Genomic DNA, 14,200 nt, shown 5'->3' on the forward strand with positions numbered 1-14,200 from the left:
GTTTTAGATAATTATGTGAATTATATTGTACATTTGAACGAACACCTCCTCTCTCTTAGAATTTTATAATATCACATTGACATTATATTAGATTGTTAATTAAGAATCAACCACGTCTACAGAATCTGAATTAACATACATCTTTGCACTTATACAAAAAAAGAAGGTAGAAATACTTTTAATATCGTAAGAATTTTTGAGATTAGGAGTAAAGCTTTGAGTGAAGTGATTTGAGATTTAGCTAGGTACACAACTTTATTCTCCAATACAAACTATACAAGAAAGAAAAAGAAAAAAAAAAACTCAATTTTCTAAAGTCTCAGGTTGGTTCAACCAATCAAGGTCACTCTTTGGGAGCACTTTCACTTCCTGCACTTTCTCCAGAATCACATTAATCCTCCACAACACAGCTTTACTTTCCTCACTCATGCCTTTGATTGCATAGAGCCTCCAAACCAAACCCTTAACGAATCTATAGTCATTACTAGTGTAACAGTCAAACTGTCTCTCCACAATTCTTTCCATATCTATGAAAGCTCTCCTCACAAGATCAACTTCCATTCCTCTTTCCACAAGCTCTTTCACTGCATCAATCATCTTATATGCAATCACCTTCAAGTGTTCAGCGTGACTTGACACCTCTATCAAGTGAATTGCTGCACAGAAGGCACCTGTAAACGCCAAGACCCAGCAATTGTTATCTTCCAACAACAACTCTCTTGGTGTGTTCAGGTTACTGTGAATCTCTGGAAGAAGACTATTAATAGCATGAATCACAAACTCTTTATCATCGATCCTCATTGTTAAACACTGGAAGATATAAACCGTCTGCCTGAACAACCTTTTGCATTCTGTAGCAATGTAGTCCCATATACCGAACCAGTTGTCGTTTTGGTAAGTAGACAACTCATATAAAACATGGAACACAACCTGGCTGAGAATCTTGAACGTGCTCTCGGGAATTCTTACTTCTGCAAGGCAAGAAATGAGCAACGGCTGGAGCTCTCTGATATCTGAAACGCTTATTTCCTCTGTCCCGGAATTGTGATCACAAAGCAACTCGTAGAGTCTTATGCAAGCTATCTCTCTCGACCTGTTATCAATCTCAGTCAATGCGATCAGTCTCATGACTTCCACTGCAGATAAAGCCTCCAAATGGTTGTACACTACTTCACAATCAGAATCTACTCCAACACGAGATGGACTGAGTTTGAAAGCTGGACTGTACACAAAGTTGTCAAGTTTTGTGACCATCTGATATATCTTCTTGGCAAATTCCTTAGTATCTGTTCCAGTCTCTGAGATCCTGAAAGCAAACTCTGCCACAAACCTGCATTGATCACTATTCCATTTAAACTTGCTGGCATCTTTCGCCAAGAACTTCTTTAGAGATTGAAGCCCTCTTTGAAGAAACTCTTCTTCCATCCCACTCAACACAACCTCATAAGCAGATTTCAAAACAATGTGAAGTATATCTCTTGTCAGATCAAATCTCATTTCAGAATGCATAAGCTGAATCCCCATTTTAACAGCAGATTTCAAAGCCAAAACCCATTCTTCAACTCCATCTTCAACAGGATGAAGCAAAACCTTGTAGACTTTATCAAGAAACCTCTGTAAAAAACGGTGAACGAATCCACCGTAGAGTGATGATGGTAACTTGATGAAGACGTTAAAAGCCCAAATCGGATCTTGATGAGAAAGTATGTGTAATATACAGTCACTCATCTCTTCCCACACCTCAACTTTATCAGCTACCAAAGAAATGATGACTCTTACAATCTCTGCGTCAGATCTTTTAGGATTTTGAATTGTCAAGCAAGAAATTAGAAGAGGTTTGATCTCATGGAGAGAGACGAGAGAGAGTTCGAACCGATGAGCTTTCACAGTTTCAGAAAGAAGATCGATGGATCGGAGTCTGACGACGTCATTGGGGTAGAACCTATAGATCTTGAGAAGCTTTAGGGTTAAGCAGTTTGGGAAAACAGAGACGCAGAAGTCGTACAGAGCTCGAGCTGATTTGTATTCGTTGGATTCTTGAGGCTTGTTATAGAGTTGTTCGACGATCGCCGCTAAGGCCTCGTTGCTTGGAGTCGCAAGGATAGTCCTCGCAAGAATAGTTCTCCTCCCTTCCATAGGATTCGAAGATTCCCTCATTGCACTTTCTCGGGAAACGGATTCTGATTTTTTTGTTTTCTTCCCAGAAAAAATTGGGTTTAACTAGGTTGAAGAAGACTTTGTAATTGTAACTGTGTGCGCTTATTTTATTTGATCCGAAACTTAATATAAACCGGACTTTACCGGAGTTTAGGTGAAATCATTCGGTTTGATTTTAATTAACTCCAAAAATATCCAAATCATACTCGACGTAAAATCAAACCTTACTTGTATTTGGAAAAGTATCAAATTGGTATAGTATGTATATGTGCATTGCGTCAAGTGGTTTGGCCTTACAACTCTGAAAAAAAGATACATCATTTTACCCAAACCAGTGAGAAACTTGTAACAAAAGCAACTATCTGATATCATGATTGGTTCATCAACAAGATCTTGACATTGTAAATTTATTGTTTTTCTTCTTTCGTCTTTGTCAAATTATTAAAAAAGAGCTGCAAATATGACGATATTAGCGTCGTTGAACTTTATGAGACTAACTCTCTCATCAAGTCCGATGTTTTAGACTCTTGGCATTTGATCTGTGTAAAAAAGAAGTTGTCAAAGCATTAAGGGTCATATAATCATATTTGGGGAATTTGATTTAAAAGGACATTTTTTCTTCAGTTTGTCCCATTATGTCTTCTACGTTAAATTTGTCATTATGCCTAAATTATCCTTTAAAAAATGAAACTAACTTTTAAGCAATTTTAAAATTTCAGTCACCTAAAAACAAATTCTAGAAATAAGAAAGAAGTTGCCATAAGGTGTTTTTGATGAAAATTTGGTGTTTTAACATTGAAAAAAAATTATTCTGCAATATTTAGAATACATTTTCTACTAATTGTATATATTCTGAAGATATTAGATTATAAATTCTACATACTATACATGTTCTAAATAATGTATATTACAATTTCTTCGCACTCTACTTGTTCTGAAAACTTTAGAATAAATATATTTTCTAAAACTTTTAGAAGTCGGATTTTGTATGTGTTCTACAGAAATTAGAATATATATTCTACACATAACTCTATATTCTACAAATTTTAGAATTTGTTTTCTTCACTTTATACATATTCTACTGAAGTCAGAATATGAAATCTACATTTTATCATGTGTCCTGCGAAAATTAGAACACTAATTCTACACTTTACTCTATGTTCTCCATAATTTAGAAACTGAATCCGAAATTTAAGGAAACAAAATATTTACGTAATCCCTAAATTATGCTAATCATATATATTCTTAAGATTACGTTCTAACATCTTTAGAAAACGTGTTCTGAAAACATTAAACATTTTTAATCGATTTTGTTAAAAGTTTTTCAACATTTTCCTACGCTTGTGAGAGAAGCTACCGGAGTCGTCGATTCTCACCGGTGGGAGAAGCTACCGGAGTCGTCGATTCTAGCCGGTGGGTTACAAAAGGGTGTCGATATCTCCTGAGAGAGAGAAAGTAATGTCAAGATTTTTTATTTTTGGTAGGCGAGTAATGTCGAGATTTTGTAAAAAGAAATGAGGAATGGATTAAAAAAAAGAAGTATTTTTTTGATTAAATTTAGGAAATATACAAAAAAGAAGAAATACAGAAAAATGAAATTTTGGTTTTTTCTACAATTAAGAGTTTAATTGAGTTATTAAGGGTATAATTGAGTTTTTCTGTATTCTATAATTTAGAAAAAATGTCCTTTTAAATCAATTTCCCTGTATTTTATAACCACGATGTCTGGACAACATTATTATGCTTTCGAAAATTTCCACCTCGTTTTCTCACCTCTACAAAATTGATCTTACTATACATCTATTCCGAAATCAAAGAGCTTACATGGGAAAAAGAACTATACCGTACTAGAGCATTTTTTTGCTAGGTTATCGGCACTTCCAACAAACTTTCTAATTCAACCATTTGTGGATTTGAATATACGTTCAAATTTTTTTATTTCAAATGAAAATTTATAATTTTTTTTAATAATTAGTAGTACATACGATTTAGATTTAGTTTATGCTTTTAAGATCCGATTTGGGCTTTCAACGTCTTCTTTACTAAAAAAAAAACAAAAAGTCTGTGACGTATACTCTCGGCCGTTGATATTATTTTTTAGGCGATAGTTATGAAAAAGTTACTACCATGTTAGTGGACATGATATGCAAGGCAAGGGTGTACACTAGGGGTAGTTTGATGGTAATCTCAAAACCCTTCAAAGACCAAAAGTTCTACAGTGTTCTTGAAGATTTGAAAGCCAGAGGTTGAAATGTTCTCTTAGCACAACCTGATTATATGGCCACATTTGGAAACCTGCATATGGCCTGCTAATAAAAGCCTAATAGATGGAGGAGGTATCCTCAAATCATGATGCTGTATACCAGTCTCGCTTGTATAATGCTTGTTTGTATGATGACTTATTTATGTAAACTACAGTAAAATAAAAAAAACTTCACTACTGAGATTTGTCTTTGAACTTTATGTATGGAAGCAAATCCAAAAGAAACTGCACACATTTAATTTAACAATATGATCAACGCGGTGCGATGGAGGGAATGACGCCACTGACGAGTTGGTTAGCTGTGAAGTCAGAGAAGTTAGTATAACTGCCTCTTGTGGAAGCAGCACCGAAGCCTGACATTCCTGAAGCAGAGGATTGAACTGAAGGGCTTGAAAATGGCTTATCTTCTTTTGGAAGCATCCCGTAGAGGTTCTCCAGCTCCCTCACAATTTCCAGCATCGTCGGACGCGCTTCTGGGTTGTCCTGACAACATCTGATGGCTAGTTCCATGAATCTCTTCACACATTCCTCCGAGTACTGCCCCATGCTCCCGTCTATCACTGACATCATCATCCCAGCTTCGCACGCTTCATTCACCTCCCGGACGATGTTTCTTCCGTGTGAGATGGGACGCATTCCCGTTAGAATTTCAAGAAAGACAATGCCGAGGCTGTATACGTCACTCTTCTCCGTTAGCCTGTGGCTCAAGTAATACTCTGGATCCACATATCCCTGTATATATATTAGGTTTCAAGAATTAGTCTCCTTCCTTAAGAGATTAAAAACAGAGGATTTTGGAACAAAAAAAAACATACAGGGGTGCCTTTGACAATGGTAGTTACGTGATCCCTTTGCACTCCACCACCATCTAGTGCAATGAGCTTTGAGATCCCAAAGTCTGCAACTTTAGGGTTGAGCTTGCTGTCTAAAAGAATGTTGCTAGGTTTGATGTCTCGGTGGATGATTGGTGGGTCAGCTTCTGTGTGCAGATACAGAATCCCCCTAGCAGACCCGAGTGCTATTCCCAGTCTCAGCCCAAAACTCAGTGGCTGTCTGAACCTCGCTGTATTTTGACACATTCATCTATCAAAAATCATCCCATTAACACTTTTTATATATATACAAGACAAGGAAGGAAACTTACCAGATAGTGCATCTTGAAGAGAGCCGTTGGGCATGTACTCATATACCAACATCTGAATATTAGACATAACAAATCAACACAAAGACAATCTTGAAAAATTTGTAAATGTTAAGAAGAGACTCACCTGTTCTTTTTTCTGGTCGCAGTAGCCAAGCAAAGAAACAAGGTTTCGGTGATGTAGACGGGAGAGCAACTCGATCTCTGTGAAGAACTCTTGTTGACCTTGCAGAGAACCTTGCTCTGCACGTTTGACCGCTACAACTAGTCCACCTGGTAAATGGCCTTTGTAGACCTTCCCATAGCCTCCTCTGCCAATCTGAGAAAGATCACTGAAACTGCTTGTGGCTGAATCAAGTTCCGCGAAATTGTAACCCTTCACGCTCTCCATGTTCATTGGAGATTTTGGAACTAGGTCAAGGAGGATGGCATTAGACATTTGTTAAAGAAAAAAAAACTCAAAACAGAGAGACTGACTTAGTTTTCACTTACTGTGATGTTCTCGTTCCATGTCAACCTCTTTAGTTTTCCTCTTTTGTTTGCTTCTTCTAATAAAGAAGATCAAAGCTAGAGAGGACAATACAAGGAAGAAAGCAATGGCTCCTACAATGATTCCAACTTTGCCACCTTTGCTCGTTCCCGATTGTTTAGGGAATTTGATAGTAACTACAACATGCAAAAGTAAAATAAATACATACGCTTTATTGTTCACAATGACGAGTATAAGATATGTGTATTACCGTCTTTGTAAGCACCAGTGTCGATATTGATAATCTCGTAGGGGCCAAGAGAATCATCAGTATCCAAAGTAAAAGTTGCAAAGAAGTCCACAATACGTTGAACCTCAGTAGTGTTGAATTTACTGTTTAATTCACTGTACTCAGGATAAATCTTCATATTCATGGCTAGCCTTGGACCGGATTGCCATGAGAATGAGTCAATTGATATCTGATAAGGGTTTATGCCGAGATTGTTTGGGGAGGCCACATCAAGAATGTATGAGACTCTGTAAGGTCTAAAGTCAGAGAAACTTGGACTCCTAAGCCGAAGTGCAATGCCGAGTGGTGCAGCGCAGAAGCACGCAACTGGAGCACCAACCACGTAATCGTAGTTTTCGCTTAAAGGACACGACTGGCGTTTGCAGTCTCCTCCATTAGTTTTGTCCTCCGACGAAGAAGTTCCAGGAGATTCCACTTCTACCGTTGAGATGCCGCAGAGATCAGCTAGCTTTCCTCCATTTACATTTGTACAAACTGGGTTTCCATATAGCCTGCTCATCAAAAACAGAGTGCTCTCATTACTCTACCCACATCTTTAATCATTTGTTTAGTTTGTTCTTTTATTAAAACATAATCTTACTTGACTGTGACATTCGAAGGAGGGTTTAGAATAACGCTTGACACATTTGAAAACTTGTTGTTCCTCAAATCCCTACAAGTTGTTCAAATCAAAATTAATAAAACATTACTAGTCTTGTTTGAAAAATATTGGACTCCTCTGTTTTGTAAATATGCGTGACTTACAAGGTAAGTTTCTCCAACGTGTTGAAGCTCCTATTCACCCATATCACAGGAATCTCTCCGCTCAAGTTGTTGTCCTGCACTTGCCTGAAATTTTTTATAGACAAAACTCTTGTCTTTGTTTTTGTTTTCTTCCTTCAAACTAAGAAATGAGAAGAGCAAAAGAGGGTCTTATTACAGTCTCTGTAACCGAGGAAGGCCTGAAAAATTTGAAGGGATGGATCCGTTGAGCATATTGTTGTACAGGTTACTGCATACAATAAACAAGTTCAGTTCCAAGTTTGTCAACAACACTGTAACATTCCATTTTCTTGGCTTCGTCACTTACATAGTTGTAATGTTTGCAGAGAACTTGTTCTTGGGAATTTCTCCTGTGAGTTTATTGGAAGAAATATCTCTGAAGCATCAACAGTAAAACATACAGCCTCAGAGACTATTTTAATATGGATTGCTATAATGGTTTCTTCTTGTTAAAGTAACTCACAAGTAATAGAGAAACGGTGATTGGCTCAAATCAGGTATTGGTCCTTTTAATTTGCAGTTTCTGAGACTCCTGTGTTATGTTGTGACCAACAAAATCAGTACGCCACAAGGAAAAAAGAGAAGTATTTTACTAAGTTCTGTTTCTTACAGTTTGACAAGATGTGGTATCGATCCGTAAGAAGAGGGTATCTCAGTGTCATCAAAGTTGTTACCGTCCAATTGTCTGTAAATGAAGAAGCAAACTTAGTCTGAATGTGGAGAATATTTAGTTATCTTCAATAAGAAGTTAAAGACACAAAAAAGGTTGTTACAGAATTCTCAAGCTTGGCATCTGAGAGAGCTCTGGTGGAAGGTTTCCAGTTAGCTTGTTATTGTCCATCAAGCTGTACAAGTCAAGCCACACAACAAAGCCCTAATGATCCGATTTTCTTTTATAAGATAAACAAATTATAATGTAACCTAGAAACTTACAAGTGCAAAACATCGGTTAAGGAAGAGTACTCGGGCGGAATCTGACCCGTGATTGAGTTGTTGTTCATGTGACTATCAAAGAAAGTTAAAGTGATGTCAGAAGGGTATGAAGGAAGAAGAGAGAAGATAAGTAGGAGAGATGGAGATCTCTCACAAATGCTTTAGTTTTTTCAGATTTGCCAAGGATGTTGGAAGTTCTCCACTAATTTCATTGTAGTCTATCTGAAGGATTAAGAGATTGGAAAGAGAACCGAGTTCTTGAGGCAAAGGTCCTGTCAGTTGATTTCCACTTAGTAGCCTGCAAAAAGAGAAGAACGTAAAAGCTTTTCCAATGATGCGTTAATGAAGGAGACATGTTGATGAAAAAATGATCAAGGCTACTTACAAGAAGATGAGATGAGTCAAGTTTCCTAGTTCTGGTGGAACCTGACCAGTGAGATCGTTCCACATGAAGTTCCTGTGATCAAGAAATATATAAAAGAGAGATGTTGATATATAGTTTCATTGCAAAACCAGAGCTCAGACGAAAACACAGGACTTACAATATGGTGAGATTTGATAGCAAGCCGAGTTCAGGTGCCAGTTGTCCGGTGAGGTTCATGTTTAGCAACCGCCTGCATCATTTGATCAAACCATTTATATGACATCCCTAAGGTTTGGTTTAGGAGTTTAAAACAATAGAAGATAGTTTACAAGTCCAAACGTACAACTCTTTAACATGAAGAAAGCCATCAGAAGGATCAGGGATGCAGATGACACCGGTCCAATTAGAAGCGCATGGATCCGTCTTTGTCCAGTCTTGAAGATGATTCATAGGGTCCTTCAGTTTCCGGTGAACATACTGCAGAGCACTAACTGCAACAACAACAACAAAAACCATCATTAGCATCACTTATCACTGTCACATATAGACGCTTCTCAGAGAAATATAGAGGACCGTACCATCAGTCGGATGAGTGATCTGTTGGGCATCCAGCAAAGACAAGCAACAAGAAGACAACACCAAAATGAATCCAACTACACCCATCATCTCTTTCATCTTCTGTTCTAATATGTTCTAATAACAGATCAAAATATGTTTTGCCTAGTGATGACCTTGAAAATGCTGAGAAAAAGTCATAAGCTTAGAGAATGAGAATACAACACAAATAATGAGCACTATATATGGAAGTTCAAGCAACAACGAGTTTTAAAAAAACTAAATGGAACTATCACTAACGCCTACTTGGTGGTGTTTTTGCCATATTAAAATGTGATAAATGAGCGGTGGACGCGGTTAAAAGACAATTAACGGTTTTTTCCAAGTCTCCTCCTCCCTTTGGATTGGAGGAATAGAATCAGAATATAGCTGACTTCTTCTGTGTTCATGCAAGTTACTACTGCTTACTTCTTCTCTTTTTATGAAAAATTCAAACCTTATAAAACAGAGACAATTCAACGGACATAACCTCAACCAATTCCACCTCTAACCATTAACATTAGTTTAATTCTTGTAAGTTATAACCAACTTGCCTTTCTTATCTGGGGAGTAAATGTCAAACACACATCTTTATATATAGGGACACACAGGCTACAATTTATTTTCTTCTCTTGAAAGACAAGAGTTTTACTAATTAGGGGTCATTTGAATGTAGAACTGAACCAATTTTGACTTGTTCAGAAAAAAATCAGGAAAAACTCGGAACTATGTTGATTTATTCAGAAAAATTGGTATGTATTGACAAGTTTTGTATGATATAATTATTTTGTGGATAATTATGAAGATTGAGATTAATCAAGGGAAGCAAGAGAATCTCCAATAAGAACACACCAAACAGATATTGGACTTGACAAAAGGTGTTTTTATAAGCTTGTTGAGTGATGTATTAGTGATTAACAATCTAATATTTTAAAAAGGATTCATTGACTCTGTCCTAATGCCATTTTTTGCTGCAAGTGGATAGATCTTGCCCTGACAAGGTTATCATTTCGTAAATCATCAAGTCATATGTTTATAAAGCATTACTGTAGTATAAACAAGTGGATTAAACAAGAACCAGTAGTAGTAGTCCATAGAAGTTACCTCTTTATAGAAATAATCTGGCTGAAATTTGTAGCCAGGTAGGAGCCGTCTTACATCTCTTTTATCTGAAATATTGTTTTTTTTTTTAAATTTCTTTTCAATATATCCTACTATATTAATTGAGAAGTACAAATATGAAACTAACTTTAAAATGTGTAAAAAATTACATTCAATTATCATTAGAAAAATTTAATTAAAATAAGATTAATCAATTAATTAAATAAATATAATTAATTAAAAATAAAAAAGCTGACAGATCAAATATAAAAAAAAAATCTATTCAAATCAAAACTAATTTGTACTTGAAAAAAGAAAAAATTAACTGCTAATATAATAGAGTTTTTTTTTTCTTTAATTTTACATAGTCATGCTATTGATTTTAAATAATTATTAGTTTTAAAACAATATTTTCTCTCTCTGATAAATTATGGACGAAAATTACAAAATATTTTTTTTAAATATAAACAAATCAGAATTTCAAAAACTAAGATTTTATATTCAAATAGTCAATATAATTAGTTTTAATGACAAGATTAATATTTTGTTAAAATATCAAATTATGATTCTCACATCATATTTATTTTATTTTATTTACAAATTGTTTGGAATTTTATGTAATACTTATGATTAATAAAATGCAGATTTTTTTCTACATATGTTGTGATTTGAACTTTTAAAAACAATGATATATTACTCGATATATGAAAATAAAATGTGTGTTTTAATTTTCACATTGGCGGATTGGTAAAACTAAATTTATATAGCTGATAAATTAATAAATTTTATTTGTTCATAACTGTAAATTAAAATTACTACTTCATATTTCACAAAATAATGATGCAAATACAACAAACAAACAATACAAAGCTGTAATATATATAAGTCAAAAATAAAATACTATAATATTCTATTAGTATTCAAAAAACATATATAGATTTACAGAACAATTAAAAATAAATATTATCTCAAACAAATTTTTTTTAAAATATAACATTAACTTTATTATTTTATTATAATTTTTTTAAAAATGTTGATCCGTGCTTTAAGCACGGGATATTGCCTAGTTTATCATTAATTTTTTTTGATTCAATAGATAATTATATAAATATCGTTATCATATTTATTTTCTTTAAGATTTAAGCTAGTAGGATACATAGTTTTTTCTTCATGCAAGGGTGGCTCAATTTTCTCCAATGCAATACTTCAGCAAAGATGCTCATAACTACGAGCATAAAAACCAGCTACGAGCATGAAGGAAAATCTTTTTTTGTTTTTTTGTCTTTTTTTTTTCTCTCTATTTGCTGAAGTATTGCATCTATTTGCTCATAACTACGATAACAATGTAACAATATAACTACGGCTGACTGTAACAATTTGTTTCAATTTATTACAATATAAACTGTAACTAAAGGAGCTACGTGTTGTAAAAAAATCTGTAACAAACTTGCAACAAAATCGTCTTGTAGCTATCGGTTTGATTCATAAATTATTTGAAATGTTAGTTTGGCTCGTTAGTCGCCTTATGATGCAAGGTTTAATATGTTGCGCCAAATGGAAAACAAAACTATCAAACAGGAAGCAGAGTTTTAAAGTGGAAATACAGCAGAGTTTGAACCAAAAGATTACAGAACAGAGTTTAGAACAAAAGACTGTAGATCAGAGTTTTAAACCGAAATAGAAAGCAGAACAAAAGACCCCAGTACAGAGCAGAGATATTAAACAAAAGACTATGCTCAGAGTATTAAAACAAACGAGCAGGGGTTAAAGAAAGCTGTTATTGAGTGTTCATCAGTTGATGGCACTACCGTGATATGCATCACCGTCATCGTCTTCTGGTTCATGAGTGTCATCCGGCACATTAGTTGGATGACTGAAATGGATGTCATCATCTTCAGGGTCCCTGTTGTTGGCTTGACTTGGGCTGGTCACTGATGCACTTGTACCATTAGTTGGTTGAGCCGTTGGGAAAGAGTGTGAGCCACCTGCAGACATATATTGCTTCATAAATTCCACAACACCTGCCAGTTGCTCTTGAAGAGATGCGAGCTGACGTTCAAGAGAGATCCTTTCCACTGCACCAGTTGAGCTTTCTCCACGCTCACGGATGTAGTTTCTGCCCCCAAGACCGAAGATCCTCCCATTCTGAGATGGTACCACCTAAAGAAAAAAGTGTTGTTAATATCTTTGCTCATAAACATCAATATGTGTCTCATAAACACCCACTTTTAACTCGAGCAAACAAGCGAAGCTGAGTGATATGTCTATATTTTGTCTCTGCTAAGTATGTTTTTGTCACGCATCTAGTTAGGATAACTAATTTTTTTGCATGAATTTCTACTCTCTTTTGTACACTTTTCATATTTAGGTAGTTCTTGCATTATCTTCGCATACCTCGTGCATTTTGGAGTATCACTACAAGAAATATGTGTATTCTTAGCACACGAAAAATGCTATTATATCGTTTTAATAGTGATTTCATAAACGGTGTCTTTACCGGAGCTATCTTAGAGGGTACACATACAATAGCGTTTTTTTCCAATGCTATTGTTTGTGTCTCTGTAATAGCGCTATGTTATTGTTATATTAAAATTATTAGTAACGTTTTTTATGTGCCATATTATAATCAATAGTAGCAAAATATTTGTACTATTGTTTTGTCAACTATAGATATGTATTGTTGATATAATATATTTTATTCTAGCACAAAAATTACATTGTAATTCAGTTTAATAAAGTATGAATTTATTTAAAAAAAAAAATATTAAATAAATTATCCAAAACCTACATACCATATCTTAGACTACAACAAGTCATCAAACCAAGTATTATACAATATTTACTACATACCATCGAAAAAAGTTCATGAACAGACGTTAAAAGCTTCAAGAACTCCAACTTGCTTCTTAAATATAACCTTCTCCTTCGCCTTCTTGAAGTCCTCCAGCTTCAGGAACTCCAACTTGCTTCTTAAATATAACCCATTCTTACTCAAGAGTCACGACCTGTCTTCTTGTGGTCCTCACTCATGCAAGTTCCCAACAAAGAGATTTAACAAGTCAAAGATTAGAAAATACATAAACAGATCATATCCTAAAGCTCATCACGTAATCAGCTTCAACCTGCAACTAAGCAACACAAACTCATGAAGAAGAAGTATTAATAGCCTAAATATACAGAAAATGATACAGCAAAGTGATATGCTATTAGAGAGCTTGTTTTGAGTACCTTCGGTGACTTTGGTGACACAGAGTTGAGCCGAGTTGAGCCTTGAGTTCTTTAAGCCACCTACTGCCCCAATAACCTTATAAACACATCAAAAGTTAAAGAGTCTAACACGACACTAAGGCAAATATACACTAACACGTACCATGGAGCTTGTAGTTACACCGGCATAACCAGCAATACAAGACTCAACCAAAATAGCTGACACTTGATCTGAGAGAAACCCACCAAAGAAAAAAATCAATCAAGGTAGACATAAATCCATTAACAAACTCATGACTTGAAATTGAAACCTATGAAAACCTGCAACAAATAAGAGAACACAAATTCAATCACAAGTCAACAACGAGACTAATAATAGATAGAAACACTCGCCAAACAGACTAATATTTTGACTTTGATGACTTTGATCAAGGAAAGAAAATTACCTATTTTCTTCCACCTCTTCCCCTTAAACTTGTCAACAGCTCGTCTAAGTGTCTCATCCTGAATAGCGATGGAAACAAATTACATGCCACAATAAGAATAGCCTCATCATTTCATTCATGTAAACAGTAAATCCATATGCATATAAGATACATTATCGAATGAGGTCGCTCTACACATCAATTAAATTATGAAACCGAAGAACAGGAAATTAGAAACAAAAAAGTAACCACTAACCACCTCAAGAGTTCAACCACCTTTAGCTCGTCTAATAGGGCCACTAGTCCTCCTGCAAGGTCCAAGATTTGAGAATGAGTTAGGTGCTAACGGTTGCTTATTCTCCATACATTGAATCTCAATTTGCAACTCAGTTATCTCCTCTCCCACACCACCCAGAAAAACAGAAGCCAAATATAATAAATCGGTGATGAAATCACCAAGCAAAAAAAAGTCAA

The 14,200-nt window shown here is 35.2% G+C and overlaps 2 protein-coding genes and 1 long non-coding RNA gene across 6 annotated transcripts; all 3 read right to left on the minus strand.

The window, feature by feature from the left end:
* On the minus strand, window positions 304–2,149 carry LOC104733855. The gene has a single exon (XM_010453394.2). The coding sequence runs from the start codon at window positions 2,134–2,136 to the stop codon at window positions 304–306; it is 1,833 nt and encodes a 610-aa protein (XP_010451696.2). The 5' UTR covers window positions 2,137–2,149.
* LOC104732629 (probable LRR receptor-like serine/threonine-protein kinase At5g37450) lies at window positions 4,533–9,152 on the minus strand. Its single transcript, XM_019233819.1, has 19 exons — window positions 8,978–9,152; window positions 8,743–8,890; window positions 8,578–8,649; window positions 8,421–8,492; window positions 8,190–8,333; window positions 8,036–8,107; window positions 7,876–7,947; window positions 7,713–7,787; window positions 7,566–7,634; window positions 7,410–7,478; window positions 7,260–7,331; window positions 7,085–7,168; window positions 6,921–6,992; window positions 6,302–6,831; window positions 6,054–6,227; window positions 5,689–5,972; window positions 5,565–5,616; window positions 5,236–5,483; window positions 4,533–5,152 (listed from the first exon to the last, which is right to left on the minus strand). The coding sequence occupies exons 1-19, from the start codon at window positions 9,072–9,074 to the stop codon at window positions 4,673–4,675; spliced, it is 2,886 nt and encodes a 961-aa protein (XP_019089364.1). The 5' UTR covers window positions 9,075–9,152; the 3' UTR covers window positions 4,533–4,672.
* Window positions 11,663–14,179, minus strand: LOC104732630. Of its 4 annotated transcripts, XR_758924.2 has the most exons (5): window positions 13,983–14,163; window positions 13,748–13,805; window positions 13,465–13,622; window positions 12,945–13,398; window positions 11,663–12,254 (listed from the first exon to the last, which is right to left on the minus strand). It is a non-coding gene; the product is annotated as an uncharacterized LOC104732630 (long non-coding RNA). The 4 variants fall into 4 exon arrangements; XR_002034518.1 differs by lacking the exon at window positions 11,663–12,254 and having other exon boundaries at window positions 12,859–13,398; window positions 13,986–14,179; XR_758925.2 differs by lacking the exon at window positions 11,663–12,254 and having other exon boundaries at window positions 12,859–13,398; window positions 13,465–13,532; window positions 13,983–14,177.

Source organism: Camelina sativa, chromosome 12, assembly GCF_000633955.1.
Source record: "Camelina sativa cultivar DH55 chromosome 12, Cs, whole genome shotgun sequence".
NCBI lineage: Eukaryota > Viridiplantae > Streptophyta > Magnoliopsida > Brassicales > Brassicaceae > Camelina > Camelina sativa.